The following is a 16,253-nucleotide window of genomic DNA, read 5'->3' on the forward strand; positions in this document are numbered from 1 at the left end:
GTAGTTATATCCACATTACAGTGTGGAAAGTTATCTCCCTCTCACGCCAAAAAGACCATAAATGGCATTTTCCCCTTCTTCTCAGTCTTCTCACCCTGGACATTAATGACACTGTTTCAAGTGCAGCGGCTGGATGCTAATTTTATAATTTGCCATCACATTAATTATGCTCCCAAGTACACGCCACAATCATTTCAAAAGAAGCCTGAAGATCTGAACTTGGAAGTGAAAAAGAAAAAAAATGAAGGGGGGGCGGGAGAGAGACCCAAAACACCACAAAAGAGGTATCTCAAGAAAACCATCAAAGCAGCATTACGTTTAGAAGGATCTTAAACAGAGGACTGCCGATCTCCAAAGAGTTTCCTTCTAAGATGGAGATTTGCGTACTTTTCATGGAGAATTTGTTATTACAAAAGCAAGCGCTTGGGTTAAAAGCAGAGGAGGCGGGGAGCGCACACACTTTCCCTTTAGGATTTTTTGGTCATTTGAGAGTACAGATGAAATTTTGCCCCATGCATAACTTGTACTCTGTCTTATGTTCCAGTCAGTGATTTGGATACGCAAAGAGCCTCCCCACCCCCACCCCCAAGGCTCTAAAGAAAGAGTGGCAATCAACAGTCCAGAATGCCTAACTCATTAAAAGAACACAGGGGAGCGCAAGGCCAATTGGGCCAGCCCCATTTCAACATGGGCAGCTGCCACACCCACCAGGTGTAGCTGCTATGCCCATGAAGTAATATGTCCCCTCCTTCTCTAGTTTGCTTGGCAGAAGTCTCTTTCTGCTTGTTTTTACTAGGCTGCCAAGAGGTTAGAAACCTTTGTTCTGCATGTTCAGCATGGAAACACAGGCTGCATTATATTTTACTATCATCATCATCATCATCATCATCATCATCATCACAGGCTAGGAAATGTTGTTATCCACTGGGAGGAGCAAAACGCCATGGTGTGTCTGCAGCAGCACAACCAGATGTCTTCATCTGCCCCAGCTAGAATGAAACACGACTTTCCCAAATTGGTCTCTATAGCCAAAGCAGGCGCTGCACTCTTCCATGGTCTCCCGAGACTGACAGATACCAACCAAATTTTGTCGGCTTATGTATCAGGCTAAAGCAAAGTGGGGAGAAGGCATGACGGAATTAAGAGCTGTGGCAATGTGAGCATGCCTGACGCTCTAATGCAAAATTCTGGAAAAAAGAAGATTTCCACCGTCACACTTTGTAATTTGGAACACCAAAATCCAAGGAGAAGCAGTGTTTTCCAACACAGTTCTACAGTCTGTGCCAGGGGTGGGAAATGAAGGACAGAGGAGTGTGTGCAGAAACTAGTCTAATGTACAAAAGCAAAATCTACTTTCATTGCTTTGCCCACTTTTGGCCCTACCCAAAACTGGTAGGTGGCTCCCGGATGGGGATGAAAAGAGTTGCACAGGCCTGATCTGTGCATAAGTTTCCTGAGGGGCTTGCATGCCCCAAGACACCCTACGCTGTCTTCATATGACTTATGGAAAGGCACCAGCTATATTTTGCTGCTTTGCAATTAAATCTGATGGTGGGCAGCCTGGGATTTGACAGAGATGGCAGCCTGGACCTCTGTTCCATACCTATAAATATGGTTGACTGATGTCGTTAATCTCCCTGGAAATAATTTCAAAAGGGGCCCTTGCTATTTCAATAGCTCAGCTATAAAGGCAGGAGGGGAGCCAAAAGGAGCATATGTTTGCAAGGGTTTGTTTTGACACTCCGTTTAAAGTATCATTTGTTTGAGATTTTTATCCCTTCAAAAACAAGCCCCTTTAAAACGCCTTTGTTTTTAAATGGCTAATCCCCGGCATCAAAACAAAATAGCGCAGGGTATTCGAAAAGCAGGAGATTTCAAAGCTGCTTCACGTAGAGGCGTGGCTGCGAAATCAAGCAACGACTGAACATATACAAATGGCCTGGCAGAGATCACGTAAAGCCACAGAGCCCTTGAAAGCATAACACTTTCCTCATGGGCCCAGCGCACGCATTCAGCAACCAGACATGGATTTACAGCAATGGGTGAAGCAAGCCTGCTGCTAAGGGCCCCAACTGCACTACACATTTTAGGTACTATTATACCACCTTAAACGGTCAACTAGAATTAAAATTTAAAAATAAAATAGCAATAAGCCAGCCCAAATAAGCAAAGGAGAACAAGAGAAGGGCAGGCTAAAAATGAACTGGGCCGTAGGCCAGCTGGAAGTAGTGTTGAAACATGTAGGAGCCAAGTGGAACTCACAGGGCATGGAGCTCCGTAACCTGGGGGCTACCAGAGAGAAGGCCCTTTCTCAGACTGATCCTGCTGCCTTTCAAGGGCAGCCCCACGCAGAGTGTGCAGCAGCAATCAAGTCTAGAAGTAGGCAATGCAGGTATAACTGGGGCCAGATCCATTTCTTCAACGAGGCATTTTGTTCTTCTACAGTTCTGGCTTTTCAGTTCCTACTTTGTCTGGGTTTCTTCATCCACCAGTTTTCTTGGGCAATCTCCCAGCACTTCACACACATACTGTACCCTGACGAGGAAAGCCTTTCCTTATCTCAAGTGGTATAAAGTTTCATTTATACCCTGCTTTCTCTCTCACACACGCACACACCCAATCCCCTGAGAACACAAACATACCACAACATCACACTAGCTCAGCCAGTTAGTACCAGAGGCATCCTTGCCCCAGAGCAGTATGGCACAAACCGCTCCCCTTATTAGCAAGCACCCCAGATGTCAGGAAGCTAAACTTCGCTCACCTCACGCGTGACTCTGCCATTGTTGTCGAAGTCATAAAGCGTGAAGGTCCACTCTTGCCTGTTGTCTTCCTCAACGGACACATCACATTGCAATTCCTAAGGAACATGCAAAGAGTAGCTGATTACCTAAAGCAAAAGTCCAATTTGCAGAGGAGGCTAACTTCCTCTTTAAAATATATTTTAAAAATAAATTCAGACAACAGTTGGGTTTTTTCTGTTTTTTGTTTTTAATTTCTCCCCCATGCCCACCCAACAACCTGGCCCCTCTAGCGAGTTCCCTGTAAGAATAATAGAAACAGTCCAACCATAGCAATAAAAACAAGAGAACAAGGAGATGTTGGTGGAGAAAAGAAGTTCCTAAGTAAGTGCCATGCATGTGTATGACTGCTGATTGGCTAGCCACACAAACACACTTATGGTAGCTAGCCAATCAGCAGCCATGCAAGCACATGAGTGTCAGCGAGGGTGGAGAGCCCATCAGCAATCACATCTTTGGGTGATACAGGTTGAGGTTCCCTTGCTTCTACCATCACCACCTGGGATCTGGTAAGGAAGACCATTCCTCTCATTGACTGCGCAGAAGCAGTGGCTAGCGGTTCTTTCCAGAGAACCATTTCACCAGTCAATTCAAAGTTCGGAAATTGGCAACAGCATTAAAAACTCAGAGCAATACACAAAATGCCCCTTGCACACAAGCTCAGCCTTCTAGAAGCCTGAAAAAGTTGAGTCCAGCAGGCCTTTTGAAGGAGGTGCCACCAGTGAAAAGGCCCCTCACCTTGAAGTTGGTGTCCGCCAGATCTTGTTGATCTACAAATACCACCAGCCTCACATCTGGCAAGTCTGGTGGTCAGGGCTGCTGGGAACTGCAGCCCCACATTATTCAGAGGGCACCAAGTTGGGGAAGGCTGAGCTAAACAGTTGAAACTTGCACTGAGCCAAAAGCTCAAGGACCTGAACTTTCAGCTTGAATTTTCTGTGGGGCAAAAGGGGCGCCTGAAACTGGGTGGGAGGCTTAAGGGGGATGGATTTTCCCCAAATTGAATCTCCCCTCTTCCCATCTTTTGTTTCCACCTGTGGACCGTGCACACACCCCTGAACTGAAAAACCGACCTTCCATTTCCACCACCTGCAACTAAGGTGGTATTTGGCTCAGTGCTAGGTGAAACATGCTCTTTTAAAAATTCTGGAAAGTGGCACACAGGTGAATGGGGGTGCGGAAAAGCCCCAATGGATCAGTTGTGATCCCCTCTCCCTAGTTGGTTAGCAACCTTAATGGTAACAATATTGAGACCCCATTTCCTGTATATTCGGCTGAGCAGGAGAGGAAAGGCATTCAATAGCGCTCCTTGTCTATTTCCCTTGGGCTAAGACTCTCAGAGAATTTGAAACATTTTTTTGGTTTCATTGAGCAAGACGACGAAACTATGTGAAAGCTACTTACTAAAATGCCTGAAAATATAATGCGAGACCCTCCAATTTAAAAGAGAGAGAGGGAACAGTGAGAAGAAAAACCTCTCCTTAATTCAAGGAGGAAAAGTGAGACACTCTCAGCATGAGGCAGGATAAAGTTGAAACAGAAATGACCATTAATAGAAAATAGACCCGTGGCATAAACCCATTTCAGAAAAACCCCTTTCGCAACACAGATTTTTCAATGTAGTATTAATTCCGGCGCTCCCTTATAACTCATTAAAGCATTACATCTGTTGAAGTAGAACCCAATTTGGAATTAATAAAGGGGGGTGAAAAATTCTTGCCAACCACAGCTACTTTACACAATCGTATGAGAGCTGGCTTATGGTGAAAACGTTAAAAGACAATTAGAGCACACAGCAAGGTGGTTACATACTAAGGGTCCAATCGAAAGCCTCTAAAACCAAGGTTGTTATTCAAACATAGTCTCTGCAAACTGTCAATAGGAAACAATGAATATTTTCTGCAGCAGCTAATTAGATTTTTGCATGCCAACAACTGCAGCTGGGATTGGGGTGCGGTGGGGGACATACAGCAAATAATTTTTAAAGAGTGCTTTTAAACCCAACAAATGCTTTCTATCAGAACGTTGCTCCTTAAAAATTAGTTCTGATCCTGTAATCAGCAAGAATCAGGGGTGCAACTTTTTTTTCTCCTCAACAGACAAACTAGCTTAAACAAATTAGATGTGCATTAGACAAATTCATGGAGGATGTGGTTCTGCGTCCATAACTTACGACCAGGAAAATAGCAGCAAGAGCAAGTGATGAGAAACTCCCCATGAGGAAAGGTTGCAGCATTTGAGACTTTTTAGTTTAGAGAGAAGGCAAGTAAGAAATAACACAATGCAAATTTATAAAATTGTGCATTGCAAAAAGGAGAAAAGGTTCCTCTGCTATAATTCTGGAACGTGTGGACATCCTAGGAAACTGAATTTTGGAAGGTTCAGGTCAGGCAAAATATAGTACTTCTTCATTCAGTGCCCAGTTAAACTATGGAACTCCATCCCACAGGAGGCAGTGATGTCCACCAACTTGGATGGCTTTAAAAGAGGACCGAGAAATTTCATGGAGGATAGGTAAAAAAGGTAAAGGACCCCTTGTCGGTTAAGTCCAGTCAAAGGAGACTATGGGATTGCGGCACTCATCTTGCTTCAAGCCAAGGGAGCCAGAGTTTGTCTGCAGACAACTTTCCGGGTCATGTGGCAGCAGGACTAAACCACTTCAGGCGTGGCGTGACGGGACACCGTGACGAGTGCCACAGAAGTGCTGTTTATATTCCCACCACAGCAGTACCTATTTATCTACTTGCACTGGTATGCTTTCATACGGTTAGGTTGGCAGAAACTGGGACAGAGCAACAGGATCTCACCCCATTGCGTGGATTCGAACCACTGACCTTCCGATCGGCAAGCCCAAGAGGCTCAGCGGTTTTGACCACAGCGCCACCGACTCCCTTATCATGGAGGATAAAGCTATTGATGGCTACTAGCCACAATGGCTATGTTCTGCCTCCACTGAGAGGAATACCTTCTGATAGAAACCACAGGAAGAGGGTGTGCTCTTGTGCTTGGATCCAACTTGTCACTTTCACAGAGGCCTCTGGTTGGACACTGTGAGAACAGGATGCTAGACTTAGGTAGGCCACTGACCTGATCCTGCAGGCTCTTCTTATGTTCTCAATGGCTCAGCATCCACTGTCAAATTGCGTTTACCTCAGAGATTGCCCTCAAGAACCTAAAGGCTGACTGATAGTGACTTGCCAAAGTCCACTTTGCCAGGTTATATTTAAAACAGAGTTGTCCCAGTTCACAGGCTTCCTGGTTGGCAGCGGTGGCGGGGTGGAGAGAGGGAGATTGAGCAAATTATAGTCTGCTTGGCTTACAACCCCCCTCCCCAAATTTCTGTAAAATGCTCGCCTTCCTTCTTTCAAGGCTCCCTCGATCAGAGTCAGCAAGAGTCGCAACACAAGCCATGGGGGCAATTAAAAGAAAAGTCGTTGCACGCAAGTAAAATAAACAGCTCCAAATAGCTCTGGCATGATGGGAGCTCAGAAATACCTGCTTGATCTGCTGACTTGAAACCAATTCCCTACAGCAGTTAACGGTAAAGCCCCCCGTCCCCTGCTGAGTTCAAAGGCAGTCTTCTCTTAGCTGTAACAAGCCCCGGCTGAAAGCTGCCAATGTCCCACCCCCCCACCCCCCGCCTGCAAACTTGACAGTGGAAACTGAGTTTCGTATTACACAAACATTCCCAGGAACCTTTAAAAGCCAAGGCACATCCACCACCTCAGATTTAGACCTCTCCCTTCTCGACAGTCACATTTCAGATTCTTTTGTACCCGGTCATGAAACGAAAAAACGTTTATCATCCTCTTAGCCCCTTAGCTTACACGATTCGGAAGCTTTGATTTGGAATACAAGTGGATACGTGCCTGTGAATATCTCAGTGCCTGGGCCTCTGCCACGTAAAGAACAGTTCTCTCTGTCCTGCACTGCCTAAAACTCACAAGCTTTCCTTTGTGCGTGTGTGAGGATGTGCTACTCCGTGTTAACAGCTGGAACATGCATCTTATTTCCTTTGTTCAATAACAGGGGTTTGTGCCGATCACTTGGCTTTGCAGGGTGCCTGTGGCTAAAGCAGAGTTCCAGGTAGCAAAATTCTACCTGGTTCTAGACAACCTTCTGGCATTACCTTGTTCATATGGGAGTATAAGGCACCACAGAATTCAAATCATAGAGTTGGAAGAGACCACAAGGGCCATCCAGTCCAACCCCCTGCAGAGCAGGAAACACCATCAAAGCATTCTTGACATATGCCCGTCAAGCCTCTGCTTGAAGACCTCCAAAGAAGGATATTCCACCACACTCCTTGGTAGCAAATTCCACTGCCGAACAGCTCTTACTGTCAGGAAGTTCTTCCTAATGTTTAGGTGGAATCTTCTTTCTTGTAGTTTGAATCCATTGCTCCGTGTCCGCTTCTCTGGAGCAGCAGAAAACAACCTTTCTCCCTTTTATATATTTGAACCTTTCTCCTTTTATATATTTGAACATGGCTATCATATCACCCCTTAACCTTCTCTTCTCCAGGCTAAACATACCCAGCTCCCTAAGCCATTCCTCATAAGGCATCGTTTCCAGGCCTTTGACCATTTTGGTTGCCCTCTTCTGGACACGTTCCAGCTTGTCAGTATCCTTCTTGAACTGTGGTGCCCAGAATTTGACACAGTACTCCAGGTGAGGTCTGACCAGAGCAGAATACAGTGGTACTATTGCTTCCCTTGATCTAGATGCTATACTCCTATTGATGCAGCCCAGAATTGCAATGGCTTTTTTAGCTGCTGCATCACACTGCTGACTCATGTCAAGTTTGTGGTCTACCAAGACTCCTAGATCCTTTTCATGTGTACTGCTCTCAAGCCATGTGTCTCCCATCCTGTTTTTGCCCAAGTGTAGTACTTTACATTTCTCCTTGTTAAAATTCATCTTGTTTGCTTTGGCCCAGTTGTCTAATCTGTTAAGGTCATTTTGAAGTGTGATCCTGTCCTCTGGGGTATTAGCCACGCTTCCCAATTTGGTGTCATCTGCAAACTTGCTCAGGATGCCCTCAAGCCCATCATCCAAGTCATTGATAAAGATGTTGAATAAGATAATAAGAAATCAGGGAATCTGGCTGCAATGTCCAGGAACTTTACTCCCCACACCTCTTGGCAGAGAAAGGTGTTGGCCCTGAACTTTCCTGCTCTACAGCACCTGGCTAGACCAGGAGATCTGGGGAGCCAATAGGAACCTGTCTGAAATTGTGTAACTGTTGTTTCTGTCTTGGTCTGAATTGGAAAAAATTGTCAGAAAGAGCTGCTGTTTTGGAACCAGGGCATCTGCTTGAGCTGGACTATGTATCTGACTCTCTGAACTGATGATGTTCCGGCCTGGGTCTTACTGGCTGTAATTCCACATTGGCACTCAAAAAGTTCAAGATGGCCATTAAAAATACGTGTAAATGAATAATTATATATATATATCTGAGCTGAAACTACTCAATTTTTCCAGGGACATGTTTAGCCATGCCCATCATCATCATCATCATCATCATCATCATCATCTCCTACTTTTTTCTCTCCTACTTTTACATTATCCTCACTTGTGCTTAGTGATGTCATCACACAGCCATACCTGACTGGCCACACAATATGACATCATCCTACTCACTCCACAATTCTTGATTAGTTCGGATCACCTAAGCAACTCTTCAAGGAAGGAGGTGAAAGCAGCAGCCGGGGAGTAGGGGGTTTGTAGAAATCACATTGAAGAAGCAGTAACCAGGCCCAGAGGCAACAAGGGTGCCAAATCTGATGCCCCCCCCGAAGTCAAGCATTTGATCCATCTAAAAAAATTCCCTAGAAGAATTTGCGTCCTACTGAAATTTGCTAGCTGCTCCCTAAAAATAATAATCAAAAACTGGAGACTACCCAGAGCACCTATAAATTATGATCATAAGAATGAATTTCTTGACAAACTGATGGTGCTCAGTTCACCATCAACCTGGATATAACACACGTGCTGTTTCAACAACATTTAGGTGCATGGTCCTCTATTTTTTATTTTAATTTTTAAAAAATCTGTATACTGTCTCTATGGAGACTGGCAGCCTATTAGTCTGGATGACGGCATATCTGGGTGCTCCTGTTTATTAAATCCCTGTCTTCATGAGCAAAGCTTGCCAATGGCAAACAATGTCTGGCAGTTTTATGTTGCTTGTAAGTCTACAAGGAAATAGGCCATCAGACTCATTCCTGGCAAGACCTTTTCCTCCTCACCGCCTGTCTTAATCAGATGGATTTCCAGTGCGGCTAGGTCAAGGTTGGATCACCCTGGGGGCCCAGAGATGAAAGACTTTTTGCAAGTGTTTTTTTTCCACTAGGAAGTGTATAACAAAAGGTGGGGGGGAGAAGATAGTAGACTACAAAGGAAAACAAAATTAAAAAGAAGAAAGAAAAGAGCCCACATGCAGCACAGAAACGCAATCAGGCCAGTAGAGGAACAGCAAAATAGCACATGAAAGGAAGGAAGCATTAAGTTTTTGGGATAAATGGTTCACAATATGTGGGGTTGTCCTGGCACACATTCTGATCCCTGGGGGTAGATGTCAACATTCCCCATCTCCCAGCACATCAAGCTCTTGGGCTGCTCCAAAGCTTCCTTAGCCCTCATGGCTTATCCCACTGACCTTCCAATTCCAACAGATTTTCCTTCCTGCACCCTACTCGAGGGCCACCGGCAATGGGCAGTATGCATGCCACTGAAATGGTCAGGTGCCACATACCATGGGTGGGGCTTCCATCTTGACTTCTTAGTCCAGGCTATACTGGCCCCAAGACATCACTGAAACAGCTTTATCTTCATCCTCAGCTGCAAGACCACCAATTGTGGTCCTGCACCATCACTTTCGTCCTCCTCCAAGGTCCTGACCTTGCTTTACCTTCCAGAACCTTGGGCCTCCATATGTTATTGCCACCTTCACCTTCCTATGCCGCTTGCCATCACGGTTGATCAAGACATAGAGGGAGAGGCTTTAGTTATGGACATTATTTATCTCAGGGCATTGGAGTGGTAAGTGTGCCTAGGGAGAGAAAGAATGATGTCCTTACCTCAAATTTTAGCTGCTTCTTGACATTGGTTTCCTTCTCCACTTTCTTTTCATCGCCACTGCAAACTCCATCTGTCTTCTCTGGAGGCAAAGCCACTGGGGGAGGCGGGAGAAGAGAGAAATTCAGAAGGCTGCCTTTAGTCACTTGTCACATCGAGACACCTCATTATTCTGCGATTTCAACTCAAAACTCGGTTCTCAACTAATTTTGTACACAAATATGTGGAGAAATCGTTTTATGTGAAGGTCGAGTCTACAGAGTTATTGGTTTAATGTCTGAAAATTTGATTTGAATGCTAACAAAATACACCACCAGTACAGCATCATCTTCGATTAAAATGCCCTCTGGGCAATGAAGCAGGAACCAAAGAACTTACACACCCAACAAAAAAAAAAGAAAAAGAAAATACAGCAGATTAATTAGGGAGAAATGAAGTCTCAAGAACTGAGACATCCCTTCCTTTTGTAAACTGCTTTGAGGTTTATGTTTTTTAAAGAAACAAGTTGTATATACATTTTAAGAAATACACACACACACACACACACACACACACACACACACTGTGCAGCATCTTGTTCAGCATCAACATTTCTGGTCTTTGAGATCAGAACAACATTCTGACAGGACAATATTCGTTCTCCCTTCTTTTTTCATGTTACATCAGCACTGATATCATACTAACTAAGCACCACAGACTGTATACCTAATTCTAACTATGGTTGCACACTGTAGTTTTAATGTAAACTGTTGTTAGTTTTAAATCTGGACCATTATGTAACACTGTGCCATGGCTAGGTCTGAAAATGGAAAGGTGGAATTTGCATTCCCCCCCCCAAATTTGCTACAAAGTATTAACTTTTATGACACTGCAAAATATTAATTCACTCATACAACAGTATTTGTCAAACCTATAATTGATTTTTTTTATAAAAAAACCAACAACAACAACAAGCCAGACTGATGGCAAATTTTTGCGCTTCTGCCAATCTTAAAAAGAGATTCTTTATTGAGGCACAGAGAACAAACCCGATGGAGAATAAATACTCCCAGTTTCTTAAACATCACAGTTTAATCTTTCGGCATATTTGGAAAGATTAAATTAAACATTGAAGTAACATTTCCTAGCAGGTGAAAACTGTCCCGGAATGAATTAGATCCTTAAAATGGGGGCGGGGAGCAGATATGGAGGGTGGATGGAGAAGGGAAAACATACCATATAAATGGCTTGGAAATACTTTTTTAAAAAATACTGAATGCAGGCAAAGGTTTTCTGCTCATTTTACCTGAGATCGGGTTGCTAGGGGACTGTTGCCTTTAAAACTCTCCTTTGTATTTCAACATACTGAGCACTCCAATTTCAATTGGAGAGTCGCTCTCTTTCTATCTTGTTTTAAACAAAATCACATAAATATCCATGTATAACTTTGTTTGTTTGTTTCCTGCCCTTTAGCCTAAGGTCTCAGGGTGGGCTACCACATTAAAAAAAACACAATCATTAAGAACAGCTTGAACAACTTACAAACACAAAAATAAATTGGGTTCTAAAAATATACACCTTAAGAGTCAAAAGCCAGAAAAAAGGGCTGGGGTACATGCGCCTCACTGGTCCCTCCCTACCCATGCAGAAATAGGACATGAAAGAGTCCAAAAGGGCACACTGGATCAGTGAGCAGAGACTTGACCCAATTGCTGTGCAAATTAATGTACTTGGGATGGGGGGGGCGCAGCATGGCAAGCCCCCTTGGTCCTGTCCCAAAGATAGCTGGAGGAACTGGAAACCACAAAACTACCTGGACTTTGCTGATTACATGAATTGTTTCCCTGAGCTTGTGGCACGCTTTGCCTAGAAGGGAATACAATAAGCATGGACAGCTGTTGGATTCATAGTTGTTTATTAGGGTCAGGGTGCGATATTACCACATTCCCCAATGTATACAATTGGGCAGTTCCTCGTTCGGGCACCAGTTAGGTGTAGCTGGAGGCATTGTACTGGAAATTGTAGCTATGAGAGTTCATGTTTTATTACTGGAGTTTACCTTTGAAATGTGCACTTCCCCTAATTTTGTAATGCTGCTCTTCAGACACATAATGTGTACAAAAATTCACATATTAGGGTACATTGTGTGTGTGCATGTTAGTGAAAATTACATTCCAAAACACATTATAAATGGGGAAAATTGCTTTGCAAAACTGTGCCTATTAGGGAAAATGGCATACAAAAATGTGTATGTTAGATGAAATTCACTAATGAATTTTCATGAGGACATCACAAAATATCACAAACAAATGTAGACATGTGGAGAACTGAACTTAAGAATGGAAAAATGTGAAACTGAGACAAACCGAATTGGACAGAAACCCTGATCACTAAATGGAACAAAAATGTACTGAAAGCAGCTATTAAATAAAACGTGGATGCTTGTCTGGGAGAGTTAAAACCATAAACTCAGAAACACCGTTGAGCTACATGCCAGAGTTCAGCTGCACACAATGAGAACTTCCACCAAGAATCTTGCCAACAATATTAAATCTGTCCAGACTAGACTGCTATCTTAAATAAGAGGAAAGCATTAAAAGGCTCCTGTTTCCAGTGTCTGAGACGTTGGAAAAAGATCCATGGACAGTATCATTACTTGAAAAATATCCATTGACTTCCTCTTCAGATGCCAACTCTCCACCCCAACCCAAGAGACACTGTCGGTCATAAGACCTTGGCCCTGCAGTTACGGAAAGCCATAATTTCACAAACTCAAGGCCAGGTCCCAACTTGAAGAGACCATTGAGATGGTCTCCCTTAAAGTTGCAAGGGGAAGCACAAGCTACTTTAAAGTGAGGAAGCATGGAAGAGTAGTTAGTAGGCTTTTCCAGCTTTATTTGTATATGTCTTGAGCCCTGCAGAGACGTCAAGATCTCAGGGACAACATGAGAACATAAGAGCCTGCTAGATCAGGCCAATGGCCCATCTAGTTCAGCATCCTACTCTCACAGTGGCCAACTAGATGCTGGTGAGAAATGGGCAAGCAGCACCCAAGCACAAGTGCTTCCAGCAACCAGCATTCAGAAGTATTTGCTGCCTCTGACCCTGAAGGCTGAGCATAGTCATCATGGCAAGTAGCCATCAATATCCTCCACAAATTTCTCGAATCCTCTTTTAAAGCCATCCAGGTTAGGGGCCATCGCTACCACCTGTGGAAGTGAGTTCAACAGTTTAACTTTGCACTGCATGAAGAAGTCCTTTCTTTTATATGTCCTGAATCTTCTAGCATTCAGCTTCACTGGAAGTCCACGAGTTCTACCGTAGTGCTATGAGAAAGGGCGAGAAACTTTTCTCTTTCCACTTTCTCGATGCCATGTTTTATTTTAGAAACTTCTATCATGTATAAACCTCTGTCTTCTTTCTTACTCGTCTTTCCTCTAAACTAAAAAGTCCCAAGCACTTTCTTTATAGGAAAGGGTCCTAGTGGGTTAGGATAGGACCTCATTCTGTGCCTGGGAAGCCTCAAGAGTAGATAGAGGAAGTATGCTGGGCAGAGAGCTGAGTTGCAGGGATAGACCAAGCAGGGTGTCAGGGAAAAGGCCTGTTCTTGTGTCACCTGATGCTTCTGACCAGCCCTCTCCCATGCAGGCATCACCTTCGCCTCCTGTCAGTGATCTTGCATCTGCAGAGGAGGCATTGGGTGACAAGTCTAGCTCTAAGCCAGTGCTGCCTCATCCTGCATTTCCTAGGACATGGAAACACCAGTTCTGGCATGGACAGACAGTCCAAGCCCAGCCTACCAGCAGTGTTGCTAGCTTTCTGGCTGCCCAGGGCAGCAAACACGAAAGCACCCTGCCACGGGGCAGGGGGTCCGTCGTGCGTCACGACGCACGCGACGCACTATGGAGTGGGTTGCCGGGGGGCGGTGCTCCAGCGCCCGGATCTGAGGATCCTGATGCTAGAGCGGCGGCGCTGGCAATCCGCTCCGTTTCTCGTTGACGCCCCTCACCGTTCCACCTGAGTAGGAAGAAGCACAAAGCGTACAGCAAGCCGAACCATAGCGCGCTTTGTGCTTCTTCCTACTCAGGCGGAGGCGGAGCGGCAAGTGGCGTCAGCGGCCACTGCTGGCGCTGCTCTCTGGCCTGCCCCTTGCCCCTGCCCCACCAGGAAGAAGCGAGGGGTGAGGCCAGAAACATCGGTAGCGGCAGCCGTCGGTGGAGGTGGCGAGGGGATGCCGTGCTGCCCCCCACAGAGTGGAGCCCGGGGCGCCCCGCCCCCTATTGCAACGCCCTTGCAGCCTACCCAATGGAGTGTTGAGCAGCAGTGAGCTTTATGTAAAATAATCCTTGCCATCTCCTAGGGGCTTCAAGTAATGCATATTAATTACCACTTAGCACATTTTAAACCAGCCTTTTCAGGGCTGAAATATTCCTGTGTGTTGGAGCTAGGGAATCTAACATGGAACCAGCAGGCTCTGAAGGGCCCACAGACACCTCAAGACCCCAAGGCGCATAAACCTGTGCAACTAGCCTTGGATTGTGAAGCTGACCTTTAAATACACCATGGCCAGCTTGAAGGAGAAGTGATTAAACAAAGAATTTGGCACCCGCTTGCATAAGTCATCTGAATTTGGCACCCGCTTGCGCGCACCTCTCCTCCACCAGTCACTGTTTAGGATGTCTACTGGGGCTCCTCGAAGTTATCGAAGCCTATGCAAGCAAAGACAGCAGAGGGGAACGTTTTTGCAGTACAGGGGCTTCATTTCCTTCTGGGCAATGTGCCGAAAGCTTTATGACAGTGGTGGGCGGTGTCAGAGGCAAAAGTGGGTGGAGCAAAACATGCAAATTTAACCTTTGTGCCATAGGCTATCTCCTATACAACCATCACCATACAAGCAAGAGACATTGTCAGGGTTTAAAAGCATTTTCAAGCCAGGCAAAAACACTCAGGGTGCAAAGAAAGGGCCAGTGGGATGTGTGCCCTGAAGAAAGTTCCAGGGGCCAGATAGATATGCATAGAGGGCACCATTCAGCCCCCAGGCCTGAGGTTCCCCACCTCTACAGGTAAGAGGAAACTCCTGAGTTGAGCGCCCTCTCCCCCCTTCCCATTGCCCCCCCAAATACTGCCAAACAAGGCCCTTTCTTCTCACTTTTATTCAAAATGATTAGTGCGTCTCTGAAAAACATTGAATTTGTTTCTTCACAGTGTCCCTTTTCTCCGACTTTTTGTTATTAATTGGGAAATATGTGCCTTGAACGCCACACTACAATGTTCCTTTTCTATTTGAAACTGGAAATACAACAAAGCGAGGAAACTATTACATTTCAAACGTTGTGAAATACTATTCCTGCATTAAAGAAAGCTAATTGGCACAAGTATACTTACAGATGTCTTTTTGCCGAGGACAGTTAATTAATAACATCTATTTGTGAGAAAGAACAAGAGAGAACAAAAAGCATATGTGTAAGGGTGCTGAATCCATTACTGTCAATCTGCAGTCTGTGTTCAGGCTGTTTAACCAATAAAGGCAGGCAATAATACCACCGACTCTTTAAGAATTCCATTGCAACGGGGATTTCTGACAAAATGCTTGGAAGTGGGTGCAGGGAGAGAACGACAGTAGGTTTGAATATTGCGGCCTTGTCACTTCTGAACCTCAATCTGAATATTCGGCAATCTGAAAATTCCAAAAATCCACCATGCTTTCTATCCATGCACCATGAACTATGGTACATGTTCATGAAGAAATAGCATGCGTTCTTGTAAGATTTTAAACTCTTTGCATCACACTTTCTGCATTCTCATGACTCCTTTTGTGCCCTGGCCCGCGGTTGTGGACACAATACTCGCACTCTCGGCTTGATTATTGCCAAAGGCTTTATTTCAGAATTCACTGCACAGACCAAACACAGATCAGGTTACAAGGTACGCAAGTCAGTGGTTATATCAGCACTGAGGAACATGGCTAGGCAGATAAGATGTTATTCCCAACACGTGACATGCCCCCAAGCTCTCCTTTTGAAGAGCAGGGCAGGCATAGTCATTTGTGCAGTTGGCGTCCCCATGCTGGTCAACTCACTGTCCAATATTGCCATGGGCGCCTCCCTGGAGGTGGGAAGCAATCTGAAGATGGGAGGAAGAGTAGGAGTCACGTCAGGTGGCTCCTCCTCTACTCTTGAGATATCCAACGGGAAGGACTTCGCCCTGACAGTTTACTTGGCCCCTCCCCAGCATCCAAACCAGCAACTCTCAAAACATGGAAACTCTTCAAGATCCATTTCCATAACCTCATCCCATTTCTCCTACCCATCCTACCAGCCTTACAAAGACATTTTCTCAGGGCTCATGACACTTTGCAACAAACCACTGCCATTCTCTCAAACAAAATATGCA

The 16,253-nt window shown here is 44.9% G+C and overlaps 1 protein-coding gene across 3 annotated transcripts in view; it reads right to left on the bottom strand.

The window, feature by feature from the left end:
- Positions 1-16,253, bottom strand: part of NKD1 (NKD inhibitor of WNT signaling pathway 1) — a 119,092-nt gene that overhangs the window by 16,937 nt on the left and 85,902 nt on the right. For 2 of the 3 annotated variants that reach the window (XM_035117054.2, XM_060276088.1), the window contains 2 exons: positions 9,884-9,978; positions 2,765-2,860 (listed from right to left, as the gene is read on the bottom strand). In XM_035117054.2, coding sequence (XP_034972945.1) covers positions 2,765-2,860; positions 9,884-9,978 — 191 coding nt within the window. The remainder of the gene's footprint in view (positions 1-2,764; positions 2,861-9,883; positions 9,979-16,253) is intronic. The other variant, XM_060276089.1, reaches the window with a different exon arrangement.

Source organism: Zootoca vivipara, chromosome 6, assembly GCF_963506605.1.
Source record: "Zootoca vivipara chromosome 6, rZooViv1.1, whole genome shotgun sequence".
NCBI classification, from domain to species: Eukaryota; Metazoa; Chordata; class Lepidosauria; order Squamata; family Lacertidae; genus Zootoca; species Zootoca vivipara.